The 17321-nt window shown below is 40.8% G+C and overlaps 2 protein-coding genes across 6 annotated transcripts in view; one reads left to right on the forward strand and one right to left on the reverse strand.

Moving 5' to 3' along the window:
* Positions 1-3897, reverse strand: part of SHLD2 (shieldin complex subunit 2) — a 31469-nt gene extending 27572 nt beyond the window's left edge. For 2 of the 5 annotated variants that reach the window (XM_039719752.1, XM_039719754.1), the window contains exon 1: positions 241-3594. The gene's annotated coding sequence lies outside the window, so the exon portion shown is untranslated. The other 3 variants (XM_039719750.1, XM_039719748.1, XM_039719747.1) reach the window with 3 other exon arrangements.
* A 174-nt stretch (positions 3898-4071) lies between these two features.
* GLUD1 (glutamate dehydrogenase 1) overlaps positions 4072-17321 on the forward strand; it is a 28855-nt gene continuing 15605 nt past the window's right edge. The window contains exons 1-3 of the mRNA XM_039719755.1: positions 4072-4491; positions 16131-16211; positions 17050-17105. Coding sequence (XP_039575689.1) covers positions 4251-4491; positions 16131-16211; positions 17050-17105 — 378 coding nt within the window. The 5' untranslated portion in view covers positions 4072-4250. The remainder of the gene's footprint in view (positions 4492-16130; positions 16212-17049; positions 17106-17321) is intronic.

The raw sequence follows: 17321 nt of genomic DNA on the forward strand, positions 1-17321 counted from the left end.
GCCACAAAATTGCTCCACACATCCCAGCTTGTTCCTGTCACATCATGTACTGGCTAGGCAAAAAAAGGGGAAGAATATAATCAAGAAATATGGCACTCAGAGTACAACAATTTATTCACAAATTTGGTATTAAAATTAAAATCAGATTACATTAATTACTCCTTAGACACTTTAATCTGTAGCATATTGGTTTCATTTAAAAATACATCTTTGAAAGAACAAATGCTGTACCAACATTACCTCCCATTACTCTGAAGACTGAATGCTGGTACATTCTCCTGCAGATAAAGAAACTGCCATCTCTATTTTGACATCCTATGACAAAACCAGTTAGACAAAGTTTTTACTTTAAGGCATTGCAAAAGGTGGAAAATAAAACTCATGAACTTCAGATGTTCTCAAGTTAAAGATCTGGAAAATAATTAGATTTCTATTTGGTACTATTTTAGTACATTTTGCCCCAGTATGCAGGCAGGTCCCATGCAGAAGATTTCTGTGAAGTCCTACACACTTGCTGCTCATCTGCATCACCTCCATTTAACACAAACACAGAGGATTTTAGGCAAGAGGTGTGTGAACAGCACTGCACTTCCCATTCCTGTCAGATTCATATCCTCCCATTCACCCAGCAACTATTGTGCAACTGTCCAGAGATCTGTTGACTCGGCAGAGGCTGAACAGTTTCTGCAGCAGTTTGGGGTAAGAAAATAACCCCAGCTCTCACCTATTTAGCTGCACTTCCAAGGTCTACATAAAGCATTACAGCATAACATATAAACCCAAGAAAAAAAGAAAAATAGGCTTTTTTTTTCAATTTCTGGTGCATTGAGGAAGGGAAACATAAATGCCCATACAGGCAATTCAAAGGCAAACAACTTGCTTCAATTTTTACTCGGAATTTACCTCAATCAATTCTTTAAGCAAAGGGACTTTGCTTTACCTGTCAAGTGCTTAATGTGGTTTGGCTCACAACTTAAAATGAAATTTTCTGAAACAACTGTAATTCCATCTGCAGTTTATTTCAAAAGCAATTTGTCTTCCCAGAAGACAATTTACCACAGAAAGGAACTGGTCCTCTGTACAGATCAACTTTCCTCCTGAGTGTGTTTTCTAACAGAGGCTCCAACTCTGCACTGGAGGCAAGCCCAGGGTTACCCTGGATTTGAAGGGCTCAGGCAGACAAGGGCACAGCTATCCAGAGCCCTGGCAGGATCCCTGACTTGCAGCTTCTCTGCTCCTTCTCATCTGCTGTGGTCAGCTGGCAAGAAGACTGGGAAGTGAGCTGGGAATAGCTATTCCAGTTCCTGAGGGAATTCAGCACCAATACACCCAGGGAATGTTTTAGCCCAAATAGCTAGTACTTCAAATAATAATAAATGGATTAAAGCAGGAAGTATTTGATTCTTGGCTTAGATCCCTTTTCTCAATAAAACTTATAAATCTGACAGAAAATTACTCCACCTGCTACTACAAATTGCTAACACACACCTTAAAACAGTAGATTGCTTTAGGAAGGAACAATACAGTGTTCATTATTGTTCTTATCTATAATAAAAATAATCTGTTAAATTTTATATACATTTTAAAAGCAGCTTACAAGAAATTAAATCAAGTTGTTTGTCTCCCTGAGTTATACTTCACAGATTTTAAATGGAAACTGATACCTGTCATGTACACACAGTTGAAAATGACCTTGCTGCAAAGTCCATGAATAATACAGACAGTTCCTACCACACAGTTATTGAGTTTTCTCCATTTATCTCTGTCTTCAGATGTAGTCCTAAGACCTAAACTTCGTATGAAATTAATGAAGTTAGTGAAACTCCTGCTTGTGAAGACAAAAAGTTATCTTTTAATCCACCCCAGCGATTTTGTTTTTACCAATGCTACTCAATGTGAATTTTCTGATGGCACCCCACATGGCATATGAAAGTAAAGAAGATATAATTCCTCTTCTAGTATTGTAACTACCACTTTCATGCCTGCTAGAACTCATTCTGAAGCATGCCATTTTTAATTTCCTCTGGCAAACTGGTTTTGATTCAACTGCTCGGTGCTTAGCACATAAGAATTCTGGAATGGGGGACACAGACTCCTGCCTCCAGAAAGGACTTGAATCAAACAGAAATTCGGCACAGACCTGCTGAGTTTGGTAAACTGCACACATTATTTCAGTCATAAAAACGTGCCAAATAAAACTCCCTAGTTATCTTATCTCCTACAATGTTTAAAGGCTAGGAAATTGAACATGCTGATTTAGTTATTCTCAGCATTCAACACAGAGCTTGTTAAACATTTTGCTGAATTCCAGTCTTGTTTAGCAAGGAGGGTAGGTATGGTGCAGCCATTGCTTCAAATACAGCTGTGTGAGTGAGCCTCTGGAGAGATCCACGTGGTTCCCACATCGTCCTGTCCCATGCCCAGCCCCAAATACATCCACAAACGTGTGCTACAAACAGGCTGATACTGCAAGCAGCTGATAATTGAGTGTGCTCAGAAATCAGAGAGAACACAGCTGAAAGCAGGACAGGAGCTAAGCACATTAACCTTAACATCCAATTCTACATGCTTGAGCAAACTGGCTAATCACATTCTTCATTTAACCTCTGTTTCTGCAATGATATTCCAACCTACAGAACAAGGTGGAAATAATTACCTGATAAGGAGTAATTGCCACAATACCTCTCATCACCTTCCTTCCTATGCATTTACAAAATTTAAGAACTTGTACAGAAAGTGAGCTCTAGCTAATGAGAATGTGCAGATGACTGAAATCAAGTAGTAGGTAAAAGCTGATACAGGCACCGAGAACACTGCAGTTCTGTGAACTGGAAATTAACACAAAACAGAAGTTTTCCATAAACCACCTATACTATGGACTGAAAACCAAATCAGTAAGCTTATTTCTGAAGCCCTGTGTGAACATCCAAACAACAAACTAGCCTAAGAACCAGCTCCTTTCTTGATTTTCCCCCCATATCATTATCAAGCATTTTTGTTCTCTAGACTACAATTATAAACCATCTTCATTACAGATAAAAAACCAGCCCGATTAGTGGTCCTTAAGAGAACTTCTTCAGATTCTCAGGACAGAGAACAACATTAAAAATAGAGCATCAATTGCCTGAAGAGTTTATTTGAGTTAAAGAATCTGTGACTAATCTCCCTGCTGACAAATACACACACAAGTTAAATTACTTTCCCACAACCCATAGTGGTTAGAGAGATTCCCACAGTGATAGAACAACTTCCTGGTTATTCCTGGCTTAGGGGCATTGGTCTCCCACAAGTTTAAGAAGAAAAAAATACCCACTGTATTTTCCAATTAGCAGCCCAAACCGACAGAAAATGAACAGGCCACTTAAGTATTCTAAAATAAAATTAGTTCAATAGCACAGCACACTATCTCTCATGCTCTGAAAGCAGACCTTACATAGTTTAAAGCAATATTCTCAAGAGACGGTGCCTGAGCTACATTTAAAAAACAGACTTGAATGGACCAAGAGCCAGCAAAATGAAAAAGAGTCGAGCAGACAGATCAGACAAATGTCAAGGTCTGTTCCAACCTCAGAGATCTAACGGTTCTATGAACGCAGCCACGTTCACACCTTTACTGGAGGCCTCTGTCCCCCCTCGGCAGGACAGCCCCTATACACACATGGCAAAGCTGGCTTCTCCCAGGGCGGACTTGAATGGACCAAAAGGCAGCAAAATGAAAAGAGTCGAGCAGACAGATCAAATGTCAAGGTCTGTTCCAACCTCAGAGATCTAACGGTTCTATGAACGCAGCCACGTTCACACCTTTACTGGAGGCCTCTGTCCCCCCTCGGCAGGACAGCCCCTATGCACACATGGCAAAGCTGGCTTTTCCCCGGGAGCGCAGAGCGCGGTGCGTGACACACATGGCAAAGCTGGCTTCTCCCAGGGCTCCTTTCCCCGGGAGCGCAGAGCGCGGTGCGTGAGCGCGCCCTCACTGCCACTGTCCTTGCGCCAAGAGAGGCCTGGTTTTTCACGCGGCAGGAGGGCGGCCGGTGAAGGCCGCTAGCCCCGGGCTGCCGCAGCTCAGCCGGCGGCCGCAGGGGGCGGCGGGGCGGGCAGCCGGCACCAAGCAGCGGCCGCGCTAGCCGGGCGGGCCGGCGGCGGCAGCGGCCGGGGGGGCAGCGGTGGCGGCGGCGTGGGGCGGCGGCCGGTGTCCGCGGCGGCACTACTGCGAGGCGGCGAAGAAAGAGGACGACCCCAACTTCTTCAAGATGGTGGAGGGGTTCTTCGATCGCGGCGCCAGCATCGTGGAGGACAAGCTGGTGGAGGGGCTGCGCACCCGCGAGGGCATGGAGGAGCGGCGCCACCGCGTCCGCGGCATCCTCCGCATCATCAAGCCCTGCAACCATGTGCTCAGCGTTTCCTTCCCCATCAAGCGCGACAATGGCGAGTGGGAGGTGATCGAGGGCTACCGGGCGCAGCACAGCCAGCACCGCACGCCCTGCAAGGGAGGTGAGCCCCGCCGCCCGGCCGGGCCCGCGGAGGGCCGGGCCGCCCCGCCCCGCCGTGCCCCCGACCAGCCCCCCTGGCCCGCCGCGCCCGCTGCCCGCCCGGCCGGCGAGGGCAGGCGGCTGCCCGCCGTGCCAGCCGCGGTATCCCATAGCCGAGGGAAGGCAGGCGCAGGGCGGTTCCTCCCGCGCTCCGCTGTCCCGGCCCCCGGGTGACCCCCGGGCCAGCCCCGGGGCCGGGTGTCACGGCCGCCGGTCGGGCCTCCGCCGCCGGGCTGGCCCTGGGCATGGCGGGGAGATCCCCGCCTGGTTTTAACCTGATGTGACTCAGACCCCGATAGTGTTTGTAGGGAAAGGGGGGAGCACCGTGCTAGAAGTGTCTGCTCCAGTCGAGAGCTGGAGGAGCCACTGTCCCTTTACACTCAGCCGGCTGTGTTCGCGAAAAGCCGGTGCTCACGCAGAAAACATCCGCAGAGAAAAATAACAAGTTTTAATAACAAGTTAACTGTGGTTCCAGTTACCGCCTGGATACATAGTTAGACAAAAGTGATTTTTCTGGAAGTGGCTAGATCTAGATAGGTGAGACCAGCGACCTGCTCAGGGACCGAGAGGGTGAACCCCAGTGGAGCTGAGCAGAGCGGGGCTCTCATGGGATCGGCCGTGATCTCAGAGGAATCAGACTCCCAGTCTAAAAGTCTGGGATAGATGGCATTTCCTTGAAAAACAAATACAGATGTCCTTCAGCATAACTTACTCAAGAGCTCTGATCTTTGTGGACATTTGAGTATTGGAAACCATTTCAGGTCTGTGACCCAAACCAGAGCTTCTGTAGTCTGTAAACACATTTATAAGGTGTCTAACTTCAAGACTAGATTAGGAAGGGTGTTGTCAGGTAAATGTGTTTGTGACAATCAGTTCAGCTTGTATATATATGACATAAGGATTTCTCTCTGCAGCACAAACTGTGTGTCCTGTTAACGTGATTCCTAACATTCCAAAATCAAATATCTAGTGAGTGTCCTGTAACATGCTAAATTCTTACCCAAAAGAGGCTAACTCAACTTGTGGTTGTTTACTTGAAGCAAGAATTACCATGAGACTCCAGCCAGCATGGGTGTGGCTGAAGTTTACTCTGTGTGAATCTGCTGTTCTATACCGTTGCTATAATTTCTTTTAAAATACCGATGGATATCACTCTGCTGTTGTATTACTGCTTCAGCTGAGTTACTCTTTGCTGCTGCTTACAGAAAGTCCTTTGCTGTACAGTCTGTGTTACTTTTAAGATCCTGCTTGCATAACAAAATGCAGTCCAGTGGCAAATGAAGTAACAAAATAATATTAATATATGATAGCTTCTGATATTTCACATTAGTACTGCTCATAAGTGAAGGAACTAATGTTTACACAACAATTAATTATAAAATGCATTGTACGTGAACCAACCCCACCAACCCCACTGTCCATTCTGATACCTACATTTCTAAATCCTCACTAGAATTTCTTGATTTTGGTGGTATTTGTTATGTCTGTCTGCACTCACACTGAAGCAAACACTGGAGTGCTTACAGGCAATTGAAAATGACAACTCAAGAAAGTAGGAAGTCTCAGTAGTTTGTCCTTTTCTTCTTGTGTTGCTCCCCACCCCCTCTGAATTTAGGGAAGGAATTGCAAATGATATTTTCTTTCCCTTCTTCAGCACAGAGAATCATTAATGGGTTTCACCTTCTACTGCTGTCTAGGAACTTGCTCACTATCAGGTGACAGAGCTGAATTGGTAGTAAATTTAAATGGGGTGCATGATAAGCAAAGATCAATTGCTTGAAACCTGCTATGAAAAAGGAGTGAGGAAGTAGAACATTTCTACTTTAATGACAGAGGAGTGGTAGAGATATTTCTGCATTTATAGTGCATTTGATCCACCTGAAATGCAACAACAACTTGAGCTTTTGTCCAAAAGGGATTTTTGAACTAGAATCCTAGTACAATCCACAGGGATAAAAGCACAAAGTCCAATGAAACCCAACTCCAAACTTCATATAACAGAATGAAATGGGGAAACGTGCTCAAGTGAGTGCCCCACACACTTCCCCAGAGTCCAAAGCAAGTAATTCTCACCATCAAGAAACAGTAAGGGACATAAGAGCCCCTTCTAAAAGAAGGGGTGAGTTGGCAAGTGGAAGGCTTGCAATGACATTAGGAGAAACACACTTAGCACATCTTTTCATATGCAAAATTGTGACCTTTAACTTTGTGCTTCCTGAAAAGTAAAATTTGGTAAAGCAAGGTTTCCCGTTCTGCTTTTTTTTTTTTTTTTGGTGTGTGTTTATTGTGTGTATTTGGTACTAAGAAAGAAATGGTGTTTAGTTACTGCTAGATGATTGTAAGTGGGGATGCTTTGTCCTCTCTATTATTCTTTCAAGGAGCATTGTGCTTTAAAATCTCATCTCTTATATTTATTGATGTTTACATAAACTGAAGGATAAGAGATGCTGGTTAGAGAATATTAAATACTGCTCTGTATGCAGATTAGACAAATGATCAAAGTACACTTTAAGATTCAAGTAGGAAATGTAGGAGTACAAAAGTTTTTAGGTCTTTTAAAGGCTGTCCTCCTTTAATTGTTCCTAATTTTTTTCAGTACATTCATACCAAAATTCTTCATTAGCAGTTGTATGTTACTTCTGTATGCCTTTCTGTTTATAAGGGCATTTAGAGATTTAACCATGAACTAATGCAGAATTTATACCGTAAATCAAATTTTGAAATCTTGATTTAAATCCCCTAAACTTGGAGGCAGCTGAATTACTCAAAGAAAAAGAGTCTAAATAAACATTTTAATTATATGCACTTCAGCAGCACCTTCTTATTTCTACTAAATGTTTCTAGTTAACAGAATAACATTTAGATGACATTCCTTCTATCAGAGGTATATGCCATTTCTTTGCCTGCTCATTCTCTGCTGGAGTGAAACCTCAGTCCCTGTTGAGTGGTCCAGCTCAAATGTGAAAACTGCCAGACTCTAAGTGCAAAGTTTACCTTTATAAATCTCACATGTGCATGCAAATGATACCTGCAGGTATAAACCAGCAGTTCCTTGACTAGTAGCCCTTCCATACCTCCTCTGTGCTGGCTTCTTTTGCTGCAAAGTAGAAATACCTCAGTAGAGTGAATGCCATGAAAATACATGCCAAGAAAATGCCATGACTCCTTTGGGAATACAAGTTCTGAGTGGATGGATGACTGTAGCCTGATACAGCTGCATGAGGGCAAATCCAAGATCAGCATTACATTTTTTGTATAGGCAAACTTCTACACCTTGGTGAGAAACTCAACTGTCATATTTCTGTTCAAGAAGTACAATGCCCTTAATACCCTAATTCTAACAATCAAAAGCACTGTTAATAAAAAATAGGAAGTTATTTAAAGGCTTTTCCTACTTTACTCTCTTCCCTCAAAGCACATGTAAGAACACAAGTCAGCTTGGTTGTGTTGGATGTAGCTGTCATTACATAGCAGTGCAAGTGATTCTTCATTGGGTGAAGAAAAGTGCTTTTCTGGAAAAGAAGCATGAGGTACTGAAACATGCTTTCTTTTCAGTTTACAACTTTTGGTGGTTCTCTCTTATTGAGAGAACCCAGAAACAACACTTCTTGTTGAATCTTGTATTGCTCACCTATTTAATTGTTGTAGAAGTTAACCTTTAATTCTGCTTTGGGGGTTGCAAACTTTGCAAGTTGAGAGAAGGTGGTGATTCTTTTTCTTAGCAGTGCTTCTCTGCTGTACTTTAGGAATCTTTACAGAACTGTCATAAATATCCCCATTTAAGTGGTATGTCTTACAGTATGTCCAGCATCCAAATCCAGGTTTTAAGGACTCCATTTTCTGCAATGTAACTGTTTACAAGAAAGGAAAAATCAGTTAGATGCCACCTCATCCCACTGAAAATATGGAATAAGCAGCTTTCTTGTGTGTTGGAACTCAGGTTGCTTATGCTCCAAATGTAGTATTTATACAAGTGGACTGATGCTGCCTGGTAGGTGGAGTAATGCTGTGGGTCACATCACTCTTTCCTATGCTGATGTGGTGACTTGCATGCCAGTGGCCAGTACTAACAGGAAACCACAGCTGCTCTTGTTCACTGCACTCACAGCTGCCTAAAGAAGTGAAACAAGCCAAATAGGGTACAGGAAATGAGATGTCTGAATACAGATGACTTTGTTGGAAAGTACTCTGGCACTTGCTACTTAATAAATTCTTCTAAATAATTTCATCAGGTTCTGTGAAAGGTGTAGAACTGGTTAAGCTACTTTTTATGTGGTTGCTGATGGCTAACTATCATTAATTGGTCAGTTTCAGAAAACAAAATGAACTTACTGAAGTTTTACCTGCTTAGTAGTATGGACATGGTTGTGTGTTTGTTAGGCAGCATTTACTATGGGAATGATGCTGCTAAGTGGTTTCAAAACTTTTTCAAGCTTTTCCATGTTAACCAACTGTCCAACAGGTCTGTTATAAATGAAACCAAATGAATCAGAGCCGGAAAAAGCCTAACTTGTTTGTGCTCATCCAAATTGCTGTAACCAAGTCCCAGCTGCTTCCTCAGTTCAGAAAGGTGTTAAAACCATCCTTAGTTCTGGACTAAATTTAGTAGAACTTTCATTTACAGAGGAATTTGGAAAGCTTTGTCAAACATTACTTCTGAGTTCACTCTTTTATGTGAAGACAAATGAGTCTTACTTTATTTGTTCAGTTGACTTGGAGGTGAATGAATTTGATTTCCTGTGTGGTGCTGCCTTGGCTGGTTAGTGGACAGAGCTATTCTGCACTACAAAACTTTCCTATTGTCTGGTCTTGGCTGCGTTTATTCTGCCTGTCAGGATTTATCCTCCTCACTTGGCTCATGAGTTCATATTAATGAGTTTCTTACTGCATAAGGTGACTTCTATTCATGCCAGCCTTGCTGCAGTTTTCCAATTGCAGAGGTCCAAAGCTGGCACTGATCTCAGTGCCCAGTCACAAAATTCTCTCTATTGCAGACATTATTGTGGTTAAAACAGTGTACATAACTGATGATGGAAACCTTACTTGCAAAAGAAAAATCTGTACATGCAGGACTTGGACATGTGTTGTCTCAACATTATTTATTCCTTTTTAAGAGAGTAAGGAGTAGTGCTGTAAGGTATCTTGGAACCTGCAGAGCTTTTTATCTTGGGGTTGAATTAGTGGCTTTGATTTTTTTAAATCATGCATGGGTGAAAGTTAAGAGCTTTTGCTTTTGGCCTGGGGTCTTTCTAGTAAGACATGGAAATGTACCCTATGGACCATGCAACAGATGGAACTATAACAGGGACCATCTGTATCCTGAAATAAAGCGTGGAAACTGATCTAACTCCAAAGGAGAGGGAGAGGTTTTCTGGGGGAAAAGGGTAATTAGCCTAATTGTGATAACACTTGCAGTGTTACAGCTAAAGTTTGTATAAACATTCATAGAATCATTAAGACTGGAAAATACCTCTAAGATTTGAGTCAAACCTTTGACCAATTTTCCTAGGTTTCTATTCTCTTATTGTAACTTGTCTAACTTCACAATTAGTGCAACAGTGGATATACATTTAAATTGCAAATGAAAAAATAAGGAAAGGAATGTATGTCTTGTCTTTTACTGTCTTTTAATATGCTACTTATAATGTGAACCATATCAGGTTTTTGTTTCTACCTTTGATATTCTTATAAGAGGCTATGCCTTGCTTTTGGCTGTGAATCTTTTTAGTCTCAGCTTTTTCATATAATCAGCTCATACCATTGCTGCGGTAGCCAGCTTTGTCCTTGATCTTAAATAGTTGTTTTCCCTTGCTACTGTTGGCTCTTTGTCTATTTATAGAGAGATCATACTTCTCTCAGCATTGGGCTTTCTGCATCAACACGTGTTAGGGAGAGGAATCTCCTGTGTGATAGTCTCCCTCCAGTTCTCTGGGTGACCCTAGCAAACACTTTCTTGTTGCATGAATTGCAACAGCTCCATCTTGTTAGAAATTAGACTCTTAGGAAGAGCATGGATTTGCCTGCCTTATGTCAGTACTGTGGTGCCTTCTTGTTTTGTGGCTCTGCACACACCCCCCTGCACATGGTAATAATAATATCTGTGTGGAAGCAGTTTACTGTATCTCCCTGTTTCTGTCCCTGTTACTACAGTGTTGAGTGCACTTCAATGAGTGATCTAATCCTTTAGGTGGGGCTGAGGTAGTTCTGTAGGTGAGAGACTTCACTTCATAGCCAGATTCCAAGTGCATAAATTCAACTTGCCAGAGCTTGCCTTGTAGTCACTAGATTTGCTGTATTCACATTTAAAGCACCAAGTCTTATCAATGCACCAGAGGCAGTTTGAATAGTTTGGTAGAGTTTTTGAATAGAGAAAATATTTGGCTTTTCTCAGCATGGATTGAAATAAATGTATATGTTCAAGCATATTTCAAGTGCAGCTTATTAAAAACACAATAAGTGGTGTACTGCCTGGCTGATCATTTTATACATACTGGTGCTTAAAGCAGAACTGTGGCATGTCTCTACAGGGGAATGTCTGTCCTGCCCCAGCTTTGTAGCTGGCTACTGCTGTGTAGGGAGAGATAAATATTTTTATCTCCTCTCTTGGCAGTTAGTGAATTGAATTTAGGAATTAGTGGTTCTTGTTGCTGATTGGTGTACAGTGTTCTTGTTTCCCAGTACTGAATTACTCATCTTGCTTTGTTAGGTTTATCTGGAATTTCTTTGTCTTCAATAATTATAAATTGGTCACTGAGCTGTTTACCACATTTTCCAAATGGTTAAATAAGGCTCAGCAGTTTCCTTCACGGGAAGGTTGGATTGTTTTTCTGAGTCTAGAAAAATGCGTGTGTTCTGAAAGAGTTTAAGAATTGCTTGGATGATATGTCCCTACTGAGTTAGGTGTCAGTGAATACTAAGTTTGATGGTAGTACAATCACAATTGCAGTTGTTTACTAACCTAACATGGAAATATACATAATCCAGAGTTAAAACATTAAGGAACTAAGGTACTGCAGTAAGACTGATTTATGGATTTTGCAGAATCTATAGGTAAGCATCTATACTGAAGCCCTTCAGACTTAGACTCAAGCCTTTGGACAGGGTCAGGCAAGCTGCTAACCCACAGAGCTGCTGCAGAATCCAGTCTTGCTAACTGGGAGATTAACATGCCTGCAGTCAGTCCTAGGAACTTCCAGAGGAGATGATGACATCTGTGTTGCCAAATGCTGTATGGTAGTGTAGGAGTATGGTAGTGTAGGATAGCTGCTTTTGATGAGCAAGCACTTTGCAAATAGAGGTGAGCAGAACAAATGCACCATCTTGACAGGAATTGTCATCTGTAAAGGACCCAAATTAGTTCCAAAGTTCACAAGAACATGACAACCAGAAGAAAACACTGAAGTCAAAGCAGGACAAAACCCTTGGTTAGATATTAATAATTTAGGCTGAGATGCAAATGTGTTTCAGGTTCTGGGGAACTTGAGAGACTTACTAAGATTTACAAGATATTTAGAACATGAGGAGTAGTTTACCAAGTGTTTTGCTTTGAACTGTTGCTATGGCAACTGTTGAGGGTTTTTTTGAGACTTTGACTACCTCGTGCTCGTTAGTAGCAAGGACACATGTAGGTACTACCATTTAGGATCACTGCACAAGAAGCTCAGAAAATAGTGACACGAACTTCCCTAAATAGATTCGTAGGCGTACTAGAAAGGCAGTAGTCATCCTTGAAAAGGATGCCTACTGTACACCACATTTTCTAAGGAAGCATAATAAACACGCCTAACATCACAGAACATACTGAAGTCTGTACAATGTAAAATCTAGTAGGACGTATAACTAATTTTCTTGGAAATCAAGGTCTTTGTTATGTGTATGTTAGTACACCCTTTGCTACAAAATGATAAAATGATTAAAATTATAACTAACTGCTGTTACTATAGAATCCAAAGTAGCCTTGCTGATAAAGACTACTTTCATGTGAAGAAGTAACTGAGTGACGTATATCATCTCCATAATACAGATCATAAAAAAGAAGTTCTAAAAGCATAGACACTGTTGTGTAGCGATAAAGCCTTCTCTTTATACTGACCAATACTAAAAAATTAAATGAAAACTTATTTCCTCATTTAGAAGCCTCTGTGCATAGAAAAACAAAGTTACTCTTAGCATACTGTTTAACTTCTTGGGGCGTGGTAAGGAAAGAGAATTCTCAACTGGAACAAGAATTCATATGTTTTCCAATGAAACGTATTTTCCATGGCTGTGAGTCATACTGTAACTTGAGGCTTTCTTCAAACTGTTTTTTGTAGTTTGCTGTAAAAGACACAAGTTTCCAGAGACTTACTGAGACTTGCCAGAGCTTAAAAAAATTGTAATCTTGCTACCTAACAGTGACTTTGTTTGCTTTTATGTGGTGAGAACCTTAAAAAAAGCCAAAAAACGAAACCCAGTATTTTATCTGTGCATATGGTCCATTTTTAGACTTAGGCTATTGAATGCATAATAACACTGCCAAAAGATGCCACACAAATGTGTGGCAATACTCCTGCCAAATTAGGAAGCTGTCAAACTAAATTTCAATGATGTCCAAATAGAATACAAATTAAATGAGTGTTTTATCTTTGTGCATCTGCTTGCAGATGGAATGTACAGCATTCTCAGATGCCTGCTTCTCATCAGTCTTAACAGCTTAGCACAAATAACTTCCCTGTCAAAAGGTGGCCCTCCTGTAGAGTAATTACAATTCCTGGAAAACAGAATCTGGCTGAATTGTGAAAAGGAATGAAATGTTAGTGCATCTTAAATGTTATGTGCTTCTGCCAGGGAAGGGAAGAATTCATCACACCTGTCAGAGAACTTGGGTTCACATTCTGAACTTCACCTAATGAAAGATTTTACCAAATGTACTGGAGAAGAGTGACCAGTAAAGTCAGCACAACTCTCAGAACTGACTAGAGTTCCACTAACTAAGATAAAGCCAGCAGTCAAGTTGTTTTAACTACAGCTGTTTAAAAGCCTGGAAAAGGAGTTAAACCTTATTCAGAAGTACAAAGTTGTCCAGAAAAGAACAGTTTTGACCGCAAGTCCAAAAGTTTCCTGTGTTCTGGTATGTGTACATGGCTGACAGATAGGCATCTCAGTTGAAAGCCTGTCAGTATTTTGTTAGTTTTGGGGCTTTTTCCCTATTTACCTTCATATGAAAACTTAACATTTATTACGTCAAAGTTTGTGATAATCCTTGACTGGAATACAAGGAACCAGAGATCTAACTGTTCTACATGCACTGGGAGTAAATATGTGCAGCAGCACTTCCAGTTAAAGTGCTGCTTGTTTACCTCTTCAGATCCTATCTTCTGTATGATTTGCAGAAGAGGATTCCCTCTCTTTTTGAATTTTGCTTCTCTCTTTAAAGTGTTCAAGATAACTCTCCCAAAGTATTTAGTTTCCCTGCTGCTTTTCATATACCAATAAACAACATTTTGTGTGCCTGCAGGAGTACATTTGTAGCAAAACTGCTTTGTATACACAGCTTGGAAGTTTGAATAGGTATATGGGTTGAATAAATACACAGTGATCTAGTTCAGCTGGGGGGTGGAGGGGCAGAGTTCACTTTTGGCCAACACAGGCTGTGACTCCAAACTTGGCTGGCTTGAGCAATACTCAGATGAGACCTGTCCCCAGAATACCTGCTCAACCAAGAGGGAATGGTTCCCCCAGGCAAGACAGTCAGTGCCATAGGTAGTGCTCATTCTTGCTCAGAGCTTGACAGAAGGATAACTGCTCCTCTGAAGGATCAGAGTAAGACATATTAAAAAACCCCCAACACATGAATGTTCTATCTTTGGTCTTTCGGGCTCTGATAAGTTCTACTTAAATTTTGAATATTACTTCCCATGAGAATGTTATTGAAAGCTGACACGTTAACTCCTTGCAGGTAAGTCAGAAACTACTTAGTTTGCTTTTGGAGACCACCCTTCCTCCATATACACAACCCCAACACATTCATGTTCTATCTTTGGTCTTTCGGGCTCTGATAAGTTCTACTTAAATTTTGAATATTACTTCCCATGAGAATGTTATTGAAAGCTGACACGTTAACTCCTTGCAGGTAAGTCAGAAACTACTTAGTTTGCTTTTGGAGACCACCCTTCCTCCATATACACAATAAATTTAAATTCTGTTCTGCAGAGGCATGGTACTTTCTTTTACTGATTGAACTCACATAAGAAAGCAGCACTTGGCCCTCAGCTTTATTTGAGCAGCACTTAGTTCCTTTGAAACTGGGATTGTTTCCAGAGCATTCAGGAATGGCTTTCATAGCAGCACAGTCCTTTAGTTTGGATAATGTATGCTGGTCTTTTTTCACTCCTGAGAACCTGAATATGGTCTTCTCTTTACTTAATAGGAAATTTGTGGTGCCATGTTCTGGCATCTAAAGGACACTCTGTGCCTGCTACAAACCACCGTGCAACTTGGCAGAACCTACAGCCAAAGATTTGGGGAGTGAGGATGGGAATAATAAATTATTCACGGCTCTGTTCTATGCTTGGTTAAGTAGGAGAAGCTTGGATAGAAACAAACATATAGCTGTAGGGCCCTCTTGGTTGTGGCCATATGACTTTAGGCACATATTGATCTTAAACATCATATTTAAACTTCTCTAGTTCTCTGTGTCTGCTCTGTCGTTTGGTTAAATATTTCCTACTCTGTAGTTACCTTCAGATACATCAATCTTAACTTTGAATTCAATAAATTTATTGAATTTTTCCATTTTTCAGAAGACAAGAGTTAGGCAGGTGAAAGATCTCCTTACTATTGTTTTACTCAGCTTTGAATGCTGTGCTCACCCATTGTGCATCTGAGCTGCTGCCAGCACACAACAAACTGAATTTGCATTTGTACCATGTGTCAGCACACACTTGCAGCCCTGCTGAGCGACTTGGAGCAGGGAATGCAGGTGTGGGCTGGCTTCCTTGTGGATGTGGGATGGATGGTCTTGTCTCACAAGTTCACTGGTGTAGGACAATTCCCTCAAAATGTTTTGAAAAAATTCAAACTAGCAGAGTGGTTTGTTGCTTTTTGTTTTGTGGCTGTGCCTGGCGGTCAGGGCCTTAAAGCCAAGGCTTAGAACTTCACAGGATCTTGTATTACTCTATCAAAAAGATCTTGATTATAACCTGTACTGATAAGTTACGTTCAGGAGCAAAGTTAATCTTGTATATACAATGAATGAAGTCCAAAGCTAAAGATCTTGGGAATGCTGAAGAGCTTTATCAGCCTCTCGAAAACTCTGGTCTTAGCTACCTGTCAGCTTGATTCATCTTCATCACAAGGAATATGCACTCTTTTTCCCTAAGGCTGAGTGCTGCCATTAAGCTACTTCATAGAAAATTACTGAAGTAGTGAATTTCTGCTACATAAAAGGTAGACATTTAAGTAGGGGAACAGGTTCTTGTTCTTTACATCTTAGAATAAATAAGTTGATAAACAACCTACTTGCATGTTAAAGATTGTTGGTGTCGAATTACCCTTTCCAATTTATAAACACTTATGAAGGTGTTTAGTGAATTCCTGGTTTTTCTCATGTGTCTTTTGCAGGTATTCGTTACAGTATGGACGTTAGTGTGGATGAAGTGAAAGCCTTAGCATCTCTCATGACCTACAAATGTGCTGTGGTTGGTAAGTGTTCATTTTTCAAGTAAGATTTCAATCTTCCGTTTCAATCAGTACTGATGTAATTACATAGAAAAAACCAAACATGTAAAGGATTAAAATTAATTTCAAACACTAATTTCTAACTTAAATCTGTAGCAAGGTGGGATAAATCCATAGTGACCAAAATAATAATACATATTCCCTCTCCTGTCACTGAAAATACTTTAATAAGGTTGCATTTTCATTTGAAAAGTCCAAATTCTGCTAACTACCCTCTCCCATAGAAAGTACTACATCTTGAACTCAAATTCAAGTATGACAAACTTGTAGGGGACTAATTTTAGGGGGAACAGATGGAGGCTGTAAAGGATTCAGGCAGGGGAGCTGTGGAGAGCAAAGGATGAAATTCCTTTATGAGTTATAAAGAAGTATAACTTGTACATAGCTACTAAATAGTAGAGGAGTTTGGAGAGAATCTGCATATTATGTGTAAGAAAAGAAAATACTTTCCTAATGTATATATATGTGCTTAGAAATCCCAAAGTAAATTTTTTGAGCTAAACCAGTAAAATATGAAAGGTAAAACTTATATATTTCTACAAGTGTCAAGTACAACAGATATTTAAGCACAGAAAATTTAAATAGTGAACTTTTGACTTGTAAAGACCATTTTCAAAGTGCCTTGAAAGATCTCCAATTTTTATGAGAATACCTAGATCAGATTATAACTTACAATTCAGAGGCCATAAATGCAGCAAAACCAAAATCACCACTAAAATCAAAGATATAATTACACATCTGTCTCATGTGTTCTGCCTTTATTGTTGAAAAAGTAAAATGATTTTCCTTTGCATTCTTGTAGATGTGCCATTTGGTGGGGCAAAGGCTGGTGTCAAGATCAATCCCAAGAACTACACAGTAAGCCAAATCATAGATAAAAATTTGGGTATCTGCAATACTGAAGCCAGCCAGTTAAAAAAGCTCTTCTAAGGGCATTATTGACCACTTAAAACCTCCTGCCACTTCTGCCTCTGTAAAGGCTGAATGTAGCCTGTGCATGCAATAAGTAGGAAAAGAATTTTTAAAAGGTCTGTGTTTCAGAGGTGGAATACTTCAATTACTTAATTGATTATA

This window comes from Passer montanus, unplaced genomic scaffold (genome assembly GCF_014805655.1).
Source record: "Passer montanus isolate IOZ18808 unplaced genomic scaffold, ASM1480565v1 scaffold42, whole genome shotgun sequence".
In the NCBI taxonomy this organism is placed as follows: domain Eukaryota; kingdom Metazoa; phylum Chordata; class Aves; order Passeriformes; family Passeridae; genus Passer; species Passer montanus.